The 21,704-nt window shown below is 25.1% G+C and overlaps 1 protein-coding gene across 3 annotated transcripts; it reads left to right on the forward strand.

The window, feature by feature from the left end:
• The first annotated feature begins 524 nt into the window (after positions 1-524).
• On the forward strand, positions 525-21,449 carry LOC108003985 (globin-1). Of its 3 annotated transcripts, none has more exons than XM_062083510.1 (4): positions 525-1,010; positions 3,362-4,264; positions 13,377-13,608; positions 14,483-21,449. In XM_062083510.1, the coding sequence occupies exons 2-4, from the start codon at positions 4,113-4,115 to the stop codon at positions 14,651-14,653; spliced, it is 555 nt and encodes a 184-aa protein (XP_061939494.1). In that variant the 5' UTR covers positions 525-1,010; positions 3,362-4,112; the 3' UTR covers positions 14,654-21,449. The 3 variants fall into 3 exon arrangements, with proteins under 3 accessions (XP_061939494.1, XP_061939495.1, XP_061939496.1); XM_062083511.1 differs by having other exon boundaries at positions 3,824-4,264; XM_062083512.1 differs by having other exon boundaries at positions 4,088-4,264.
• Positions 21,450-21,704: the final 255 nt, after the last annotated feature.

The raw sequence follows: 21,704 nt of genomic DNA on the forward strand, positions 1-21,704 counted from the left end.
TTGGTAGGTTGATCGCGAGCCGAGGATCTTCCGGCCTTTTCATAGAACCTCTTCGTTCTACGTTCTTAACCAATGTAAACACACCTGTCGGATTTACCACGGTATTATTATCACGTTAATCACGTTCAACTTTTCTAAAATGTATTTAATTATTACTTTCAATCAATTTTTACTTTTTATCGTAGCTATGAATAAAAAATATACGCAGGTATACTCTTGCGATTCCACTCGCGATTGCTTTTTCATTTCCTTGCAAATCATCCATTATGAAGCAATTTTCGATTCTTTTTTGCAAGATAAACACGAAAGATAAAGACGAAAGATAAAAATCATCATCTTCCATCCTCGCAACCTTATTTATCCCCTCCGTTGTCCAATCCAATTCTCCAGTGACGGAGAAAAATGCAAAGTGGTCGATTAATTGGTCGCAGGTATTGTATCGAGGAAGATGGTTAACGCGAGGGTTGGCGAAGGGACAAGGGGAGGATTGGTTGCGCGCATGTGCGCGCTCGAGCTGAGCACTTGTTACCGCTGGCTCAGTCTCGGCTCGTCTGGGCTGAAGGCAACACGGAATTCGCGGCGAAAATCATCATCCCCTTTGAAAATCCCCTCAATCCGGAGCCCCGGGAGACGTTCTAAAGATAGAAAACAGGAACCGTGTCGCGTGTGCCGCTCACCAATAGTGTTTCAACATCGTAATATTCGCAGGTTTCCTCAGGTTCGAGAGACTGTGATTCGAATGAAATCTCGCCGCTTTCATATCGAGAGGAGTCCGCGTACGCGTACTCACGAGAGACGAGAGAAATTTCGTCTGGCGCGTTACGATACTCGCCTCTCTCTTCCGTGGACCGAGATGAGGAAGAGGAAACAGGGTGCAGTACGACCGACCAACAAACAGGAGGAGAACTTTGGCAGCTTGTAAATCGCGTTCGAATCGATTCGCGGTTGACGATTCGTGGTACGCGAAACATCGTATCAGGAAATCAGGGAAATCGCGTATCGCACATCAGGTGATTTATTCCATCATTCTGTTTACCTTGTTTATTTTATTCATGTCATATTCGGAAGAGAAGATTGAACGATGGACAAGATTTTTTTTCTTTAAAGAAAAATTAATTATTTCTCTTTTTCTCTGTTTTTCGCTATGTCTCTTTCTTGCTTTCATTATTTTCGTCTTTTGGTTTTCAATTAGTAATTAATAGAAAATATTAATAGAAAAATGATTATATGTGATGGGAATGTTCGTGTTAAGACGTTTGACAGGATGAGTGTAAATTTTAAATGTGGTTTATCTTCCAATAATCGTTTCGAATAAATGAGAATTTAATTGCTCTATCAAATTTTGCAATCTAATGCTTACGCGTGTTCTTTCGTTACGAAAAATAAAAAAAATCGCATTATATCGCATAAGCGGTTAAATTTATCGCTCTATTTTATATTCCGTTTTTGTATTCCGTTTTTCGATCAAAAGTGTCATCAATATAGAAAAAAAATATATTTTGCATTTACTTTTATCGTTTCAAAGTTTTATCGAGTTTTTTATATCATAGCAATATACTCATATGTATCCAAACATTTACCAAATTCAGATAAATTTGGATATTATTTCATTATTATATTATTTTTATAATATGAAATAATAAAACATTGACGTTTTTTTTTCAAAATTCTTTATATAAGATCATATATCTATATGAATTCTATTTTAAATTTTGCAAAATGTATGTCATTCAATATAATGTCGCACATTTAATGAATAATTTCAAAACAAAAATATAAAATAAATAAGATTTTTAGAACGAATATTTTAAGACTACATTATATTTTTTAACAATTTTTTAAAATTGCAATTTTAACGTTGTAACAATGATTGAATAAATTTTAAAATCGCTATATACTATAAAGTTGAATTATATTATGTATAAAATTAATATAGAAAATTAAGATGTAAAAAAAACGAAACAATTCAAAAATTGGACACAAAATTTTTATTTATAAAAGTCAACATGCATTCGATTTTTGTTTATAGATAGTAATATACATTTCCATTTTTTTTATTTATATTATTTGTCTCCACTTGTGTTTTAATAGAATTTATTTCAAAATTCAAAATTTCAAAAATAATAGACGAGATGAATCGGATTATTATTCTTCAAATATTATTGATTTTTAAAGACTATCCAATAAAATTACTCTTAAATTTCCTTTGAATTATATTCGAATTTCTTTTTTTTTATACACACACACATACTCACACATATATTCTCTGGCCTTTTTCCAGTCTTATGTAAATATATATGTATATATGTATATTTCTTTAATCTTAAACTCGGGCGTTTTCTAATTATTTCTCGAAACTTTTTTTTTCTTTTTAATTTTCACCTTCGTTACTGCCTCTATTCTGAGTCGAATTTAACATTTTTTTATCGAGGAAGAAAGTTTCATCTATTTATTCGTTTTTTTCGATTTTTCCTTATAATTATTTGTCTTCGGTTCAACTACGGCAACAAATCTCTTTAAGAATTTTGCTTTTAAATTACGAAACAAGTCGTCGCCAACTTTGTTTAAATTTTAACAACAGAATCGTCTTTTCGCATTTTTTCTATTTTCTGTTATACTTTTCACATTTTTCCTCTCAAAATCTAATGTTTTTTCGTTTTTCGAATATTCGTTTTTTAAATGTTCAATTCAAAATTCGTTTAAATTCAAGAAAGATCAAAATTAAAATTAAAAGCCTGATATAAAATTGTGTAGTTTAATAGTGTCCTTAATAATTTTTCTTTTTTTTTTTTTTTTTATAAAAAATTATGTTTATTAAACATTTTAAATATTTTATTTAATATTTTTATTTTTTTTACAATAAAAAAATGATAAAATAACAAAAATAAAATTAAAAAAATTCAAATTTATTGTTAATATTTAATATTTGATAGAATTGGTAAAATTTAATTTAAAAAATTGAGCAAGACGAATAAGAAATTTTTTCAAATTTAATTATTTGAAATATTCGAATCATAATTTATTTCAATATTTTATTATTTTAATCAATTCAATATTCTTGTTTATCTGCTATAATAATTTTTGTATCGAGGAATATATCAAACATTAACAAATGCGTGGTTCGAGTAATAAAATCAAGTCTATCTTTTTAAGTCTATCTTTTTTTTTTATAGAGTATATTCGTTAATAAAATACATTCATTCGAGCGTTTTCTTTTTATCCATCTCTTTTTGTTTATCCAACAGACCACGGATAATTCCAATTCTATAACAATGTCCATCATCTCTCTCTTCTTTTTCTTTGTCAACGAATCGTTATCGCAAAAGTCGTTCCAATCGGAATTCTCTTATATTCCTTCCAGTAAAAATTTTCGACACGTTGAAGGTGAAAGGACGTTTTTGAAAAGTGATCTTCGAGTGAATCGAGGAAATCGATCCAAATTCATCGTTATATATGAATCCGTAGCAAGATTCAAAGAAGATAAATCAATAATAAAATAAAAAGTGCTAAATTTTGCTAAATTTGAACACACAGATTTATTTATGAATTGAATTTTAAATCAACACAAGGACTTCTTAACTTTTCACACCAACATTTGACGCATTTTCGATAAAGTTAGCCTCGAATGGAGTAGATCGTTAACCCATTGGAAATCCATGTTAAATTCGTATCTTAAATCAATTATTAAACTATTCGTAAAATTATGATAATTATGAACATGATTCGAAAATGATTAATTCCGGAAAATACGAAAATTCATTTTCGTTCTATAATCTTGAATTGGTGGATCGATTAATAAAATTAATCTGGTGAAACGCTTCAGGCGAGTGATTCGATCAAACTCTGAAAGGAAAAGGAAACGATTGCTTGGTTGATCAAAGTTTGTTCGTTCGTTCGTTCGTTTTCTCGTCGGATTAATTTCTATCATGGTGTAAAAAGATTCATCATTGACGCGAGGTCATCGAATGTTTTAACGCCAAACTTAATATTTCTATAGAGGTTATGAATATTTTTCGTGGTATTAAAGTTTTGTGGATAAAAGATAAATAGCAATTGTGTTGGTGATTTTTTTTTATTCATCGAGAAGAAAGGAAAACATAAGCCAACTCGATATGGGTTGCGAACTTGGCAAATTGGCTACACCGAATCAACCCACCACAGATCCACGACTTCCGCTTACGGCAAAACAAAAATTTACGGTTATGGCCAGCTGGAAAGCTGTATCCAGAAAATTGGAGACGACTGGTGTCTTTATGCTTATGAGGTTTGTAACGTTTTAACGCTTTTGGTTCAACAGGCGATTATTTTAATGTTTATCTTAATATTATCTTAATATTACATTAAATAAGAAATAGTATAATTTTCAAACATGATTTTCAAAATTCACGTGATATCCAACAAAATAAATGCAAAAATAGTTATTTGATATGTAAATAGTTTGAATCGATTATATACAAAATTTTTCTCTGTTTATTTTATTCATCGATAAAAACGATGATTTTGACGAGTATTGAAAATTTTATAATCGATTTCTTGGAAAACCGATATTATCAAATTGCATTGAACGTTAAGAGGCAAATTTCCAAAATTAATCGTATTAATGATATTATTGTCGTAACACGCAAAAAAATGTATTAAATAATGAATATATTTTCAACAAGAAATTATTAGTATAAGACAAATTTTAATTTGAACTTTATCAAATATTTGATGAGATATACGACGTATGTATTATTACATTAGCCCGTATACAGCGTCACACGCTATTACGCGATTAGATGAGCATTTAGGCTCTTCAAGGACACTATCAACGTCAAACACGATTTTCCAAAGGCAAAATGCGCTCATTGATTCCTATATCACATCTTTCTCTTATATTATACGATCGTTTATTATATATCTTTTTTTCTTTCATCTTCCGTTCTAAGAGATGATTTATTATATTATATACCTCACATGATTCAACCGTTTCTTATTTTTTTTCTACTACTAAAATAAACCAAATACTTAAAATGAGTAACTTGAGTACTATCGAGTTGATTGGAAATATTTTGTTTGTATTTTTTATAGAACGTCAGTATAAAACAATATCAAAGTTGAAGAAAACTTAAAATAAGTTAAAACAAAAATACTAGAAAACTCGCAAAATATTTTTATAAAATAATTATTAATTCGAAATATTATTACATTTATTTGTATGCATTATATTTGTAATATGAATAAAATATTTATTTTCAATTTTCGATTGAAACGCGATAAACGTTTATCGAAAATAATAATCTTTGTTAATAATTTGTTATAAATTTTTTTCAATTTTGTATCATCAAATCTAATATAAGGATTTGATATATTTTTTTAATAGAAAATCAGATTTCGATTCAGATTCAGAAACTTTCATCACCAATCTCCATTACGATTCGCCAATTTTCGCGTGATTCGAACGATCGTCTCTTATTTTATGAAATATTTGCCGCGCTTGTGAATCATCATCATTCTTTTCATATTTCCTCTATTCAATACCATTTCTTTTTTAAAATATATCTATTATTAATTGTTAAAATAAAAATAAAAATAAGAAACTATATATGAATATATATAATGAAAATTATATGATATGATATGCAAAGATTAAAATGTTTAATAGAAAAATTACATATTAAAAAACAACTGAATGCAAATATAAATCAACGTTATCTTTGCTTTTATTTAAAACGTTAATGGAGCATGATATCACATTACAATTTTATCGAAATAATACAATTATAGTTATCTACTTTATAAAAAAAAAATTCATTATTCATATCAAATATATATATATATATATATATATGTATAACAGAACAAAATTGAATCGTGTAATAAATTGATTATGTAAAATATATAAGAGAGGAGAATATATTAGCGAGTATATATAGATAAGATAAAGATATGATATTATATTTATCGAGTTGGAAATAGAAAAACTCAATATGTACTTACTTGAGAAGAAATACAAAAAAAAAAAATATTCAGTTTTCAATATTCAATATTAATAAAATTAACTAAAAAAATTTTCTTTTGTAAAATCGGTCAATTTTACAAGACTCAAATTAATTTGATGCTAATTATAATCGAACAATCTCTTTCCTTCTCTATTCTCCTCCTTTAACCCTTTCTATTCGTCCATAAATACTAGATTTCAGATTCTTCAATTTTTTCTCTGTCAAACGCACGCAATTCCTCTTTATCCATCGATCTTCCAATGTTCGTGAAAGAACAATAGGTTTCTATACTGGCATATAATAACCCATCATAATTGACGTATTTACGAAGTTCCGTGGGTAATTCAAGAATAATTATTTTTCTTTTTTTTTTTTAAGAATGATTTTCTAGACAGACTTGAACGTTATCTGAGAATACAGATGAAAAATAATTGGCGAAAATTTACAATTTAGAAATTGTATAACTTATAATATAATTTCTACATGTTTAATATTATACTTTATTTATTTATCGTTTAACAAATTTATTATATTATAAAAATCCAAAATACATATATAATTTTTCTTTTTTTCAATCAAATTCTAAATCAGAATAAAAAGATATAATTAGATAAAAAAGATAATCAGTTTATAGCAAATAAAAATCCAGCATTATTTTCTATATCAACCTATTTTCTACTTTTTATTTTCTTCAATTTATATTTGTAAAAAAAAACTCAATTGCAGTAACTAAATTAATGATAAAGAAAGAAAGGAATAAAAAGGAAATTAAATGCACATGAACGATCGATGATCGTAAGGATCTTTATCCTTACATGTATGCAGAATCTTGAACGTTCATTTCGAAACATTTTGCAATTGCGATCACAGAATTCAAAAAATCAATAGCAAAACGAGAAACGAATACCCATTGATGATCCAGTCGTTTCAATTTTACTCTTCATTTTTTAAATTTATTTCTTGAAACAAGTGAATATCATTTGAAAACGCGTCTATTCAATCAGATATAACACACAATCTGTCCGGTTCTACCACTTTATAATTAACAGACATACTTATAATTAACAGAAATATACCTATTCTATTTACCTATTCTACTTAGTTTTAAAAAATTGCAAAACAAATTGCAAAGAAACAAGCACTAACATAATCATCGCAAAGACTAGCAAATATCTGAACAACAAAAAATGAATATTTTAAATCATATCATGTTATAAATATGATAAAAATTCTAATTAGATATGAAAACAATAAAAATTAAAATTTTTAAATAAAAACTTGAAATGTAAAAATTGAAATTCTGTAATTGTTCTATTTTTCGATAGAAAAATTTAAATAATATAAAATTAATAAAAAAAAAATAATTACCTGTTCGCATAATCACTTTATTCTCTCAAAAAAAGCACTGACTCTATTCTAAAACGAATATTTATATGAAAAAAAAAAAAAGAATCTATTATATTGTGTGACATAAAACAGACACTGAGTCTAATTTCGCGTATTTCCTAATTAATTTTATTTAAATTTGTGATGCTAGAAAAGAAAACAAAAAAAAATATTATTGAGAAATAAATACTGATTCTACAAACCGTATTGTATGCAGCCACAATAATCCAAAAATAAAATTGTATCCGAATGAAAAATTGTTTTAAATCATAATTAATAAATTATAATTTTTTTATAAAGGGGAGAAAAAATTCAATTACGGAGAGTTAAAATTATGTTCAAATTTGTAAATATCAACCGACATTTTTAAATTTCTTTAACACTTAATTACATTTTCCTTATGTTTCTAATGTTCAACAAATTTTTCATTCCATTATTCGCTACTCGTTTTCATGGTATCCTTTTGCGGATTTTACATGCATTGACCTCTCCCTTTATTTTCTATCTTTATCTATCCTTTTATTATTGAATTATGAGATTCCTGGTATTGATGCACTCTCGGAGTAATTAGAGCGTACAGGATGTTATGCCTACAAAGGGCTACCCTGAAATAATTTATCGTAGATCGAAGAGGAAATTGTGCAAATTCGATCCTTCTTTAACCAATAATCAAGTGGATATAAAAAATATTTAGAAAGAATTAAAGAAAATAAGAGAGAAATTTTTATTGAAAATTAATAAATATCTCTTTTGTTTATGTGCATACATATATGATATGTATAATCGATCATGATCATTCATTATGTCACGTCAAAATAATGTATACATCTATTTAAGATAAATCTTAATTTATTTTATGTGGCTAATTACAAGAATGGCGATAACTTATTTAATTTTGATTATATACATATATGTATATGAAAAAAAAAGTTCATTTCATTTAAAAAAATATTGAAAAATATAATTACAGAATATTTAGAAAAATCGTTATGAAACAGAAAATTTGCTCAAAACTCATTATCGGAAAATTGTGATTAAATTCTTCAAATATAACAAAATTCTTTCTCTCGTGCCATCGTTCTATCGATTATAAATTTCATGATAATTTTCGATAAAGATATTTTCGTAAAATAGCAAACGATTAATAACGAATAAACGATGTGAATGTATTTATCTTTTTCTGTTTTTTCTTTTTTTGTTCATTTTTCAATGTTAACGAATGTTCGAGGATTGAAAGTTCCGACATGAAACACAAGCGACTGTTGTTTTTCCGCTTCTATCCGACTGTTAACGGACAATGGACTTCCTCGTATTGGCATTTTCAGACCTATTCACGTGACCAGGCGCAGAAATAGTGCGCTCATGGTTGTTTCTAGACGAGTCGACGTGAAAATGAGTCTATTCCGTTTTTTCATTTTCCACTATTCTCCATTCTATTTTCACCCATTTTTTTAAACGTGAATGTTCTTTTTTTAATTTCATTCCATCCTTATTTCATTTTTCATCCTCTTTTCTTCTTGTTCTTTTTCTTAACAAGTTTTGTTTTAGTCTTATAATCAATTTTCTTCTTTTCTTCTTTTCTCTAATCTTCTTTATTCATGTTTACAAATTATTTCTTCTTATTTATTATTATTTCTTTTTTTTCTTTTTTTTCTTCTTTTTCGCTTCTCTTCCGCACTTTTTTCCTTTTTTTTTTTCAACTTCGCTGAGAATATATTTCTCACTTTTTTTCGTTTCTTATTTTTAATCATTCCTGAAATACATTGTGTAATTATTCCAAGTCTATGTTCGTAGAAATTCATAAGAATTTTATATTTTTATTTTACCTGTTTAAAAGTATTATACGGTATTGTGCTCCAAAATAATCAATTCGTCCAAGACTAGTCAAATTTTATTATTTATTTTTTTTTTAATTATTATTATAGATATAAGATATACCAGTCGGCTTACCTTTGTTCTCGAAGGGGGCTCGAAATAATGACAAATCATAAAGTAGTTGACCGAGTAATATTAATTATTTTTTTGAAAAGAATAGAATAATATATCGTCTCATTCGATTATGAAACAATTCTTCTTCGTTTCTTGTTTTCACGAATAAGAAATATTTCGATTTCAAACAAAGAAGCGAAGATCTTGAACTAGACAATTATTGCTTATCTTGAAATAATATTTCGGAATATACTTATAGAATCAAAGAAAATTTAGCTAATTCGATAATTCTGATTTTAATGAAATTTTTTTAAAACAAAATTGCATTCGAAACATATTGAAACTTTGGAGATTAATTTCATCCTCTTAAAGATATAGATATTCCGTAAAAAAAAAAGACATAACTTTATAAAAAGAAAAGTTTAAGTTTGAGCTGGAAATTATTTGTGCAAATTTAGAAAAATTGAAAATTTTCTTTAAAAAAAGAAAATAATATCTTATTGGATCCAAATAAGATCCAATCCAAACATACATATATATATTTTGACACTTGGAAAAAAAATTAACAAATTCATATATTCATCAGATTCATATCTGATCTTCTTTTCATTCGATGAAATAAACAACAAATATCGAACAACAAATAATAAACATATTCAAATGAATGCAAATCGTACGGAGAATTCCTTTAAAGCAACTTAATCAAGTTTGATCTGCCTATATCCCCGACATCATGGTTCGAGATGAAAGTCGATCAGAGACGTTTAGTCCAACCAGTGCCTCCGGAATCAATAAACGTGCTGTACGTGCGTATTATGCTTGGAATATTGGAATTCGCAACCTGCTAGTTTATTGTTAATAAGAATTTTTTTTACACGTCATCCTTTTTTAATAAAATTTGGTTGAAAGCGATAGCACAGATAAAGAAAAGTAAAATAAAACATATTTTATCAATTAAAATAATTTTTTAGTAAATTAAGAAATGCAGCCAATAAGTAAGAGATGAAGAGAATAACTTTGAAATAAAATACTAAAAATTGAAAAGTATTTTCACGAATAAATACTATTTGAAGATAGCATATCTATTTTCAAGTGTAGCATGATATGCACTTTATTGACCAAACAAGTTGAAAATTTGGATAGGACAAAGAGGAGAGAAGGAGGGAGGGGGAGGGGGAGAAAGAGAAAAATCCTGAAATCAATTCTCTTCTCAAATATTCTAATCTTTTCCAATGTTTTGAAATATCTGAGATAGATATTTCAAATCTTTATCGTTCTCTTTGTATTTTTTCTTATTAAAAATAAAATAAATCACATTTTAAATTTCCAAAAAGCACATAATATTTTGTAATAATTTCATTTAAAATATTAAACAATGTTATATATAATTTTAGATGTTTCGATATATTTTTAAAACGAAACATTTCAATATAGATAATAAAAATAATATCAGAAAAATAATACTATATATTTGAAAAATAATATTATTTGTCATATTTGTTAAATTGTCATTTAAGTTAGGAAATATTATCTTAAATCTAAATCTTAAGGAATTCTCCTAAAATGACATCTATATGTGCATAATAATTTGACGGTTCGATTGTAGAACATCAAAGTCAATAATTACTCTTATAAGCTATTCATATCTCAAGGGTCTTATCTAAGTTCCTTACTATTGATTCTATCTATTCAGGACATAGCGAATATATATAGAGTGTTCAAAAAATTGAAATATCTGTAAAATGAAAATTCCTATGGTGTAATTTCAAATAATATTTTTCTTTATAAAAACTTTCATTATTTTGTTAACGAATTATTAACAAAAAAATATTTCTAATCACAAGCTTAATCAATAGCATTAACTTGCCAAATGCGAACAAATCCGAGCAACGTATCTTGAAGAAAATGTTAAATATTATATTTATTTATTCATTGTTGGTGATATAATTCGATATAATTTTTTATCGATAAAAAAATATTTATATATTCGAGACATTTTCATATTAATATCATTGAATTTATTTCGACACAACGAAAAAATATTCACAATTATCAAGCAAAAACTATTTTGCCATTTATAACAAATGATAAATAATAATTTTTTAAATCAGAAGAATATAATATAAATGATACAACAATGAATATTATATTAATAGTCGGATAGTTTTGATATAAATTGAATATATTTAGCTAAAATCAGTTTATAGATATAATAATTTAAAAATAAATAATTTAAAAAAAAATTTCATTTAATACGATATTAAAATTTGCATTAATGTTTGTTGGAACTAAATCTTTAAACTTCTTGCTCAATGTTTTGATAGACTTAATGAACTTTTAATGTTGAGACTCTAGTCATTCAACATTCTCTGGTTGTTCCGTCATGTCATCTTTCCATGCTCTTCGCTTGTGACTCTTAAGAACTTGAGAAAACGAAACAGAGCATGATAACAAGACAGTTTATTAATAGATTGATTAATTAAATGTATAAACGAAACTAAAATAAACTAAACAAATAAGACAAAGAATTTGAACAATAATAAAGATAATTTAATTATTTTTGAAATAATTCACAATTTACTTTTTTTTAAAATTATTTTATATATATATATATATATATATATATATATATATATGTGTGTATGTGTGTGTGTGTGTAGTTAACTGTATTTGTTATATTATTTTTCATATTTATTATATTATATTGTTCAGTATATATCTATGTTTTATAAATTTTGATGGATCTTTTTCATAGATTTTAACGCATTGAATATGAATTTTTAATATTTTCTTAAAATCCATAGTTTTCGAAAATTTGTAATTTCAAAACAAAAAAAATACAATTTTTTAATCTTGCAAATATTAATTTTAATCTTGATAATTATTCAATTATTCAATACGTTCAATATAATTAAGTTAAACAAAATGAAATATTTATCTGTAATTTGAATAAAAAAAAAATAACACGTGTTTTATATATAAATAGAATATATCATATTTTTAACCGAAATAGATCATAAACTCGTTATATATATGTATATATAATATCTAATATAAATGAATATTTTAATTATTATTATTTTATAAATATCATATAAATACCGTTCCTAAACAAAATAACGAACACGAAATATTTTCTTTTCTTTTCTATCTAAATTAAATTAATGAAAAAATATAAAAATAAAATAATCTCTTCGTAGATACACATATAAGATAAGAGAAAAGAGGGGAAATAAATAATTATTAGAAAAATAAATTAAATGTATATCAATATGCATATACATAGTATATAAAGATGAAATTCAATTCAAAAGAATTTAGAAAGAAAGAATTAAAAAGAAAGAAAAGTTAAGAGACAAAGAAAGATGAAGATAAAGGATATGGAATAGATATATTAAAAAGGAATATCGGTTTTATGTAACAATGGTTGTTAGATCAAGTTTTAAAAAGTTTTCAAGGAAGTACAAGATGTATCGTAAAAGCTCTTATTCTCTAAAGTTAGAGATTTATGACGTATAAAAAAATTAAAAAAAAAATTGAGTACCTTTTCTTGTTTTCTCTTGTCAAAAAATATAATATGTTATTATTTATATATATAAAAATTGATTCGATACTGAAAAAAAATAAATGATTCAATTATGGTTTTAAAAGTAATAATATGATAATAATATCAATATATAACAATGTCAATGTTATCATAGAAAGAAATAGATTCAAAAAAATTTTTATAAAAATTGTTAATTATTTTTTTTTTATTTGCATAAAAGTAATAGAAAATTGAAATTATCTTATAAGAAAAATAAATGATAAAACATTGCGATACAAATATATATAAAAATATATATTATATCGAATTATTTCTGGCTTCAAATTTGAATTTATAATATTTCAAACAAAGTTTAAGTTTTGCTTATTATTTATTTAAGAATAAATTTCATTATAAAATATAGCATAATTTGTATGCAAAAATTCTTTTATCATTATTTTGTACATATTATAATATATATGTATTCTTTGAAAAAAAAATTATAAGTTATTATTATTATTGTTGTTGTTGTTATTATTTACATTTATTTATAGATTGTTCGAAGAAAATGAAGAATTAGTACAGATGTTCTCACGATTTTTGGATTTAAAGTCGAAAGAAGAACGATTCGATATGGTAGAATTAGGAAAACACGCAGAAAAAGTAATGGGTGCTTTAGACGAAGGTATCAGAGGCCTTGACAACATGGATGATTTTTTGACATGCCTTCATCAAGTCGGAGCCACGCATACAAAGATACCTGACTTCAATCCACAATATTTTTGGGTAAGTTCGTGAAAAAAAAATTGTTAAGTCAATGACAATTTTTTTTTTCTATTTTCTCTATTGATTCTCCGAAAGTATCAAATGTCACCTCGTAGTTTTTAATTCATTCTATCATCTCGTATAGTTTTTAATTCATTCTATCGTGGCAGACTACGTACAGACTGCAGAATTGGACATGAACTCCTTGCAAAAATTAATTAATTAAAATTTCGAATAAAGCTATTTTAAATAATAATTTATATTATAATGCTTGAATAACATTTATTTGTAATTATTATAGTCGATTATATCGCTTTTATATAATATCGGCTATTTGGCGCTACATTTATTTGATATTTATTCGATACTTTAAAAAATAAATTATCGAAACAACTTATTCAAGTAACTTTATTCTTAACTCGAATCGTTAAAATTTTTCCCATCTCTAGATGATAGGCTGTAGATGATTTCGGAAGTCGGGAGAAGGGGAAGAACGAATTCCGTTTGTTGCTGAAAATAAGTCTCGTGGAAACAAAGCTGGAAAGATGCACGGTACGCATGTTTCCGCATATTCATGTTAAACGGTATAAACCATACATTGCACGATAATAAATTATACCGATATATTCTATAACAAAAGATGCAATTGTTATCTTAATATTATGAATAACAACATAAAATATTTAAAATAGAATAACACGAATTTATTAAATAATTTATTAAATATTTAAGATAGCAAAAAAATAAAGGAGATGGAATAAATTTAATCAACTATTATCGTATATCATATATCAATAAATGCACAAACATCCGAAATTTTTCATGATAAATTAGATCTGGAATACGAAAATCTCGTCAAAATGTCTTTCACATTTCGATCAATTTTATTTTTCAGAAAATTGAGCAACCATTTCTAGAAGCTGTGAAACGAACTTTAGAAGATCGATATTCGGAAAACGTGGAGAGCACCTACAAAGTGACAATCAAATTTATCATCGAGACGTTGATCGATGGATTCGATAAGGCGCAAAACGACAAGGCACAAACTAGTACCGCTAAATCCTAGTTGTCTTAGTCAATAAAGAGAACTCCTTCCTCCCTTCCAAAAAAAAAAAAACAAAAAGAAAAAAAAGAAATATGATTTGCCGCTTTATCTTGTTTTCGAAGAGTTTCAGACTTCGAAAAGCGGAATTCGAAAACGATAAAATTTGATCGATAAATAACAATGAACGGACGGATCGCTCGATCATCATGAGCGTTCTTTTATTATCCTTTATTATAAGAATATCTCCGTGTTTCTCCGAATTATACGATGTTTATTATACGATGTCGTCACGATCGAATATTCGACGGATATGGGAAAAAAGACAAATTATCGTCAAATATCGTCAAATTATCGTGAAATACGTCAACGTTCCAATAACATTCTTTTTTACATAGAAAGAGCGCGAACGATGCGGTCCTATAGATCGATTAGGTTCGAAAATCTTTTTCCTTCGAGCAGGTCTCGATCATGGAAAACAATTCATGAAAAATAAATATATTTATAGTTTAGAGTGGAACGAATATAGAAATAAAATTTCTTTTTCCTATTATCATAACTTCTAATAGCGAATAAATGTTGCCTTCTATATATATACATGAATTATCGATCAATTTTTTAAGATCACTTTATAATATTTAAGAATTATTTTTCTTGGTTTTTTAAAATTATTTTATAATAATATATTGTTTTTAAAATAACATTTCTCCCTATCTAAAAATTAATTTTGAATTAGATTTGGAATAGATTAAAGAGAATTCTTATTGGGGAAGTAAGAATTTTTAATTTTCAAATTTAAATTTAAATCATTTCATAAATAATATTGTATTAAAAATCTAGTTTTAGTTGAAAAAGACTCATTCATTATAAATTTTAAAATACAATCGAATTATCTTAGCTTTAATAATTTATATGATAAATAAACTTTATTTATCATTTATAAATAAACAAAAAAAACAAAAAAGCAAAGGAACATTTTCAAATTGTATTGAAAAAAAGGAAACAAAAAATAAATAATTTAATTGTCAAAAATATTCCAATAATTATTATCTTATTTTATCTATCGCAAAACTTCTGGAATCGTTGCAAAATCATTGAAAATCCAAATACGATCGCATAGTAATATTAAAAAAATTTATTTAAAAGAAAATGTTAATAAATAAAATATTAATTATTTAAAATAAATTTTAAATAAAGAATAACATTTGTAAAAAAGATATTGCTCGTAAACAACAAATATGGTTAATAAAATATCAATCAAAAATAAAGCATACATATAATTATTTCACTATATTTTTAACACAACATTACTTATGTAATAATATAATATTGCGAACATATATATACTTTTATATATATTAATTTTAACGTATTAACAAATTTATAATATAATATAAAATAAAAATAAAAATTAAAATTAAAAAGTTAAAAAATATGTTTTAAAAGAAAATAAAAAATTAAAACTTAGAATTTTTAAAAATTAATTTTATAGAAATTTACATGAAAATTTTTTACACAAAAATTCTAGAATATTATATAAAGGCAAATTTTTTTCACTATTAGAAAATGATCATATAATTTTATTTTTTCCATTCCACCCTAATACGATTATCGTATCGCGCACGCGATCGTTTCGGCCCAAGACGAAACGAATCTTTAACTCTCTTGACGGCCAAAGATAGCAAGTGTGATTAACGCGTTCTTATTTAATGTTTATCAATTTCTCAATTCACGGAGAAAGATTTTTCTTTTTAAAATTATTTCTATCATCTATCAATATACATGATCCTATAATCTTTTTGCGATTCATACATATACGTTGAACGTTGTAGAATGGCATCGTTCAAGATACGATAAAAGAGAATAAGTTAAATGTTATTTCTTATCTTTTTTTCGTTCTCTCATTATTTCAAATAATCAAATATTTAATAAATACATTTAAAAATAATTTATTCCCAAATATTATTATTATTTCAAATAATTATTTATTATTTTTTTATTTTATTCGAAATTTTTTTTCTATTCGTTATTTATTTCTATTTCAAATAAAAAGTGTCCAATTTTGTACGAGAACGTAAATAATTATTTTTTTTATCACAAAATGTACTTTGAAGTATAACTTATTTCAAAATTAGAAAAAAATGAAAAAAAAATTGCGCTTGAATTTGTTTTAAAAAATAGTATATTCGACATACAAAGTATACACACATTTTTTTTTCTTCTTTTTTGCATGAAAATCGCGATCGGTACTTTACTATATCCGCCACGAGCATACCGTTCGTCGTTAATTCGTGTGTCACGGAGCGTTTCAAAGTTGTCTCGTTACAAGGGAGCAATATTGGAAAGTGCTACAACGAGTAACAAAAAAATCGATAACCTGTATTCTCTCAAAGTACAGAATCCATTAGAACGCTTATAAGCGTGACAAGATCCAATGACGCGTGTTCGAAAAAAGATTATTAATAAATCGTACAATTGAAACTCGATGTCAACTTCTCCTAAACTCGACTCGTTCGTTTAGATTCGATAAGGAAAGAGGAAAAGAAATGACAGACGAGTAATTGTTCGATAATGGACCAATATTTTTGAATTATAAATATGGTAGAATGAATAAAAAGTATGTTATACGAACGAATCAAGTATTCGGATAAAAAAATTTTCATATAATAGAACAAGAGAGTTTGATACACAATTTTTATGTATCTATAATATTAGGGGCACCGAGAAGTAACGTCGCTTTTTTTTTCTTTTTATAATAAATTTTATTAAATTGTTTGATCATTCGTTTTTTATAAATAGTTAATTTTTTATAATTAATCATCGTTTTTCGATTAATCTTATTTAAAAAATGTAAATAACACATAATATATTATTATATAATTTATATATCTTATAAATAAAAATAAAAAGATCATAATACAGGCATGGCAATGAATAAAATAATTTCGTACGCAATATCAATTCTAGATTTACGTAATATTTATTTATGGAAATAATTATTTTCTTATATCCACTATGAAAATTGTATCTATATAATTATTGTTCGTTATTTCGATAAGAAGAATTCAATTATAACGCATTGCATAAAAATGTACGTTGAAAATTTTATAATCGAACGAAACAAATAGTACGATTCTCCATACAAATTTTTCATCGCGTATATGCTCGCGTAAGAAAAGAAAAATGTTTCACGTTCATCGAACATATTTCGCAACATGATTTTTATACATATCTATAGTGACAAAATGAAAAAGTAGTAGCGCGTCACCTTTGACCGTCAAAAGACAATGATATAGATTTTTACTCGTGGAATTATGGGAGAAAATATACGGGAAAAAAATATATGCGAACATTAGGATGCATTTTTTTGCGAAATGTCAATTTCCTAGGTGGTTCTTGATATATGGAACACCTTTATTTCTGTATTATCTTCCTCGCCGTATATATATGTATATCTATCTATAATTTCTCTCCGAGGTCAATTTATTTTTGTATCTCGTTACCGAGGAAATCAAATCGTCATTGTTTAATAAAATTATTATATTGTCTATATGAAATTGCAGAACACGCAAAGTCAACGTCATGACTTATCAAAAGTCTTTTTCAAAAGTTGTACATTTATAGAATCATATGTATTTATATTATATATAATAATAATATATATTTATAATATTTCGAAAATGATTTTTAAAAAAAAATAAAAAGTTTTACGTTACTTGTCAAACAAATAATGATAGTAAAAAAAAATAAATTTTAATTTTTAGCTCTTTGCAAACTAATGTGATTCTTTTCCAAATTTTATGTAAAATAAATTATGTATTTCAAGTTAAAAGCATCACTTCTAAAAAATATATCTATGCAATGCATATATACGTATGTATCGGATTGATCGAAAGCTTTTCTAACTTTATTATATTATGTCATTCCTTGTCAATGAATAATATTGTAAATATTTTTCGTTTAAATAAACACATATGTACCGCAATGTGAAATTTCTGTAACGATTAGTAAAATCACAATGTTTTTTATCGAAGATAATCTTATTAGTGATTTTTCATCAGTTATCAGTTAATAATATTCTATTAATTAAAGCAAAATCGTTCAAATATTTTAATAAAATATAACATTATATTTTTAATTTTTTAATTTATTTTTTATATCGTCCCTTTACATTTTATTATTACTACATATAATTTTTACGTACAATTAATTATTATTAAAAAATTCATGACAATGTTCTTTTAAAAGAATAATATACACAATTTTTGCATCCATTTATATTTTCATAAAGAAACATCGAGAAAAAAGATTAAATTCAATAGTTTATCGCATTGTTATTATCATTGTTAAAAAAAAATCAATGTATCGATGATATATAGCGAATTCGATTCATCGTTATGTTATTTTGGAAATATATTATTAATAGTAATAATACATAAAAATAAGCGAGAGGCCTACTTTAATCTTAAAAAAATATAATCATAATAACCGTGTTACTTCTTAATAATATAATTCGCTAATTATTTTATAAAATTGTTCCTCGATCAACGAGTTACAAAAAGAAAAAACTATTTTGCCTCAGAGAGAAAATACGTGTTCAATAATAAGTGGGAAAAATAAATATGTAATGCGAGATTCACATTATACACGATCGTTCGACTTGAAGAAATTTTGCATTTCGCATATGTCTACAAGTATTGTTTATTGGCATAATTGGCATTTCAGCGATGCTATTAAAAATGAAAATAAACGTTAAACGTTATAATCCAATGATAATTTTTTTTATTTTTTCTTTATTTTATTTATTTATTATTTTTTTTTAATACCATTATTTTTCATACGCGTGTCGTTGAAATTGATTTTTGATTCGGTCTAAATATAAAAAAGTTGACCATCGTGTACGATGCGAACATATTCTTATTAGTTAAGAAATAAAATCAACAATAAGATCAATAAGCTAGATAAGAAAAGACAAAAAAGTCTTCGCGATTCATAACCACTTTGCTTCTAATTTCAAAGAGATTCGATCAACAGAATTTATTCTCAAACAATTCTCGTTAAACGTAACTAAAATGTTGTATAGCGTTGTTATAAATAATTAGAAAAATGCCATATCTAGATATATAACTGAAAAATGTAAAATACAAAATCTACAAAATATATCTTTTAATTTTATACACAATTTATGTAGGAAGATAAAAGGAATAGCAAATAATTTTATTATTAATTATCTTTGACTTATGGAATTTATGGAATAATTATCTAAGCATTAATATATCGGTATCGTATCATTATATTATAATTTTAGCGATAAAATAACACGATACTTTTATTTTCTATTCTATTCATCGTTATTAGCATAATTCATCGATACGATAAAGAGAAACAATTTCACAAGATTTTTTATATAATTTTGAATTAGCTAAAAATAGCAAAAGTCATTGAAAATTTTGAATATATTTCTTCAATAATCGTTACAATTATATGACATTTCCTTTTATCTTCCACATTATTTCGCATAATTATTATTATAATTTATTTCTCTTTTATTTTCTCTTTATTAATAAAAAAGCGTAAAATCAAAATACGTTATTGAAAAGAAACAATTTTTATGATTTTTCCATTATTATATATCATATTTTATATTTAACGCAAATATTACACTTATAAAGAATAAAAACGCGTCGTAACAAGTATCGTTTCATTTTAACGAACTACGATGCCGTTCTAATAAATATTACATGAATATTAAAAAAAAAAAAAAATTTGTACAAAATCATTATACAGAATGACGGCGAATTTGTTTCTTTCTTTTTTTTTAATTCCAGAAAATTTATCACAATGTACGAAAATCTGCGAAACTACGTACGGCATATTGGACGCATATGGTAAGGAACTATTCGCTCGATTTAGAATAACCGAACATTTCCTCGAAGACACATCTTTTCTTCTTCGAAAGAAACAGTTCCCTCGTAAATCATTATACAATTTTTATATGTTAAATACAGCTTCGTATCGTGAAAATGAAATTATACATAAAAAATCAAGTGCCTACATCATTTTCAATTTAAATTTATTTTTCAAAATATCGACGTTTCGAATTTTCATTTCATTCGTAAATCGCTTTTCATTCCATGTATAAATTTCAAAAAAGTAAAAGAATTCTTATCGTAACCGTCTTATGCATAACATATCTTGAACTAATAAAAAAACGAAACAGTTTAAAATGAAAGAAAATAATATACACAAAATTGTATTCTTCTTTTGCGCAAAAATATGCTGTATATAATCACAAAAGAGCACAATATATATATATATATATATATATATTCCTAAATTCACAATTATGCAAATATTACATTATTTCGTTCGTTTATTCTATACAAATGTATCATTCAATGGAATATATTATATATGAAAAGAAAATACACAAATGCACACACACATATATATACATATTTTTTTTTCATATTTTATCTGTATATAAAATTTATAAATATTCCGTTAGTCTTCTTTTATTCACAATTCGCTATATAGATCATTTCCATCAATTTCATATCATTTCTATCTAATAATAATACATTGTATCGCACATATGTAAGTAAGTAAGTATACATATACATTACTTATCTTCGAGTACTCATGTACTCACGTATTCGCGTATAATACTAAAAGATTTTCAAGGCGTTTATCGCTATTAAATCACTGTTAAATCATGTTAATAAACGTACTTGCGTTGAAACATATTGAATCAATCAATATAGGAACGAAATGTTCCAATAAATGTTATTTTAATAAACAATTGTATAGACGTAGTAAATGATTCGTATTTATTTTTAAATAAAAAAACCAATGCTTTTTTTATTTACCCTTGAAATTTTTTAAAATAAACATAATATAAATTTATATCAGGTATTACTCCGATACACAAATAAAAATACACAACAATCAAGATTATTTTATATATTTATATATTTTAATTTTTCGCTTAATTCTTATTTAAAATATATATATATATATATTTTTATTTCCATTTATCATTTTCAATTATCGTATTCTTTATTCTCGAAAACAT

This window comes from Apis cerana, linkage group LG13 (genome assembly GCF_029169275.1).
Source record: "Apis cerana isolate GH-2021 linkage group LG13, AcerK_1.0, whole genome shotgun sequence".
NCBI lineage: Eukaryota > Metazoa > Arthropoda > Insecta > Hymenoptera > Apidae > Apis > Apis cerana.

What these genes read in the sequence shown, in the direction of transcription:
- LOC108003985 (XM_062083510.1), top strand. Translation starts at nt 4,113, where the DNA reads ATGGGTTGCGAACTTGGCAAATTGGCTACACCGAATCAACCCACCACA. An exon ending in GGTGTCTTTATGCTTATGAG is followed by an intron (nt 4,265 to 13,376) that starts GTTTGTAACGTT and finishes ATTTATTTATAG; the next exon opens with ATTGTTCGAAGAAAATGAAG. An exon ending in TCAATCCACAATATTTTTGG is followed by an intron (nt 13,609 to 14,482) that starts GTAAGTTCGTGA and finishes TTTATTTTTCAG; the next exon opens with AAAATTGAGCAACCATTTCT.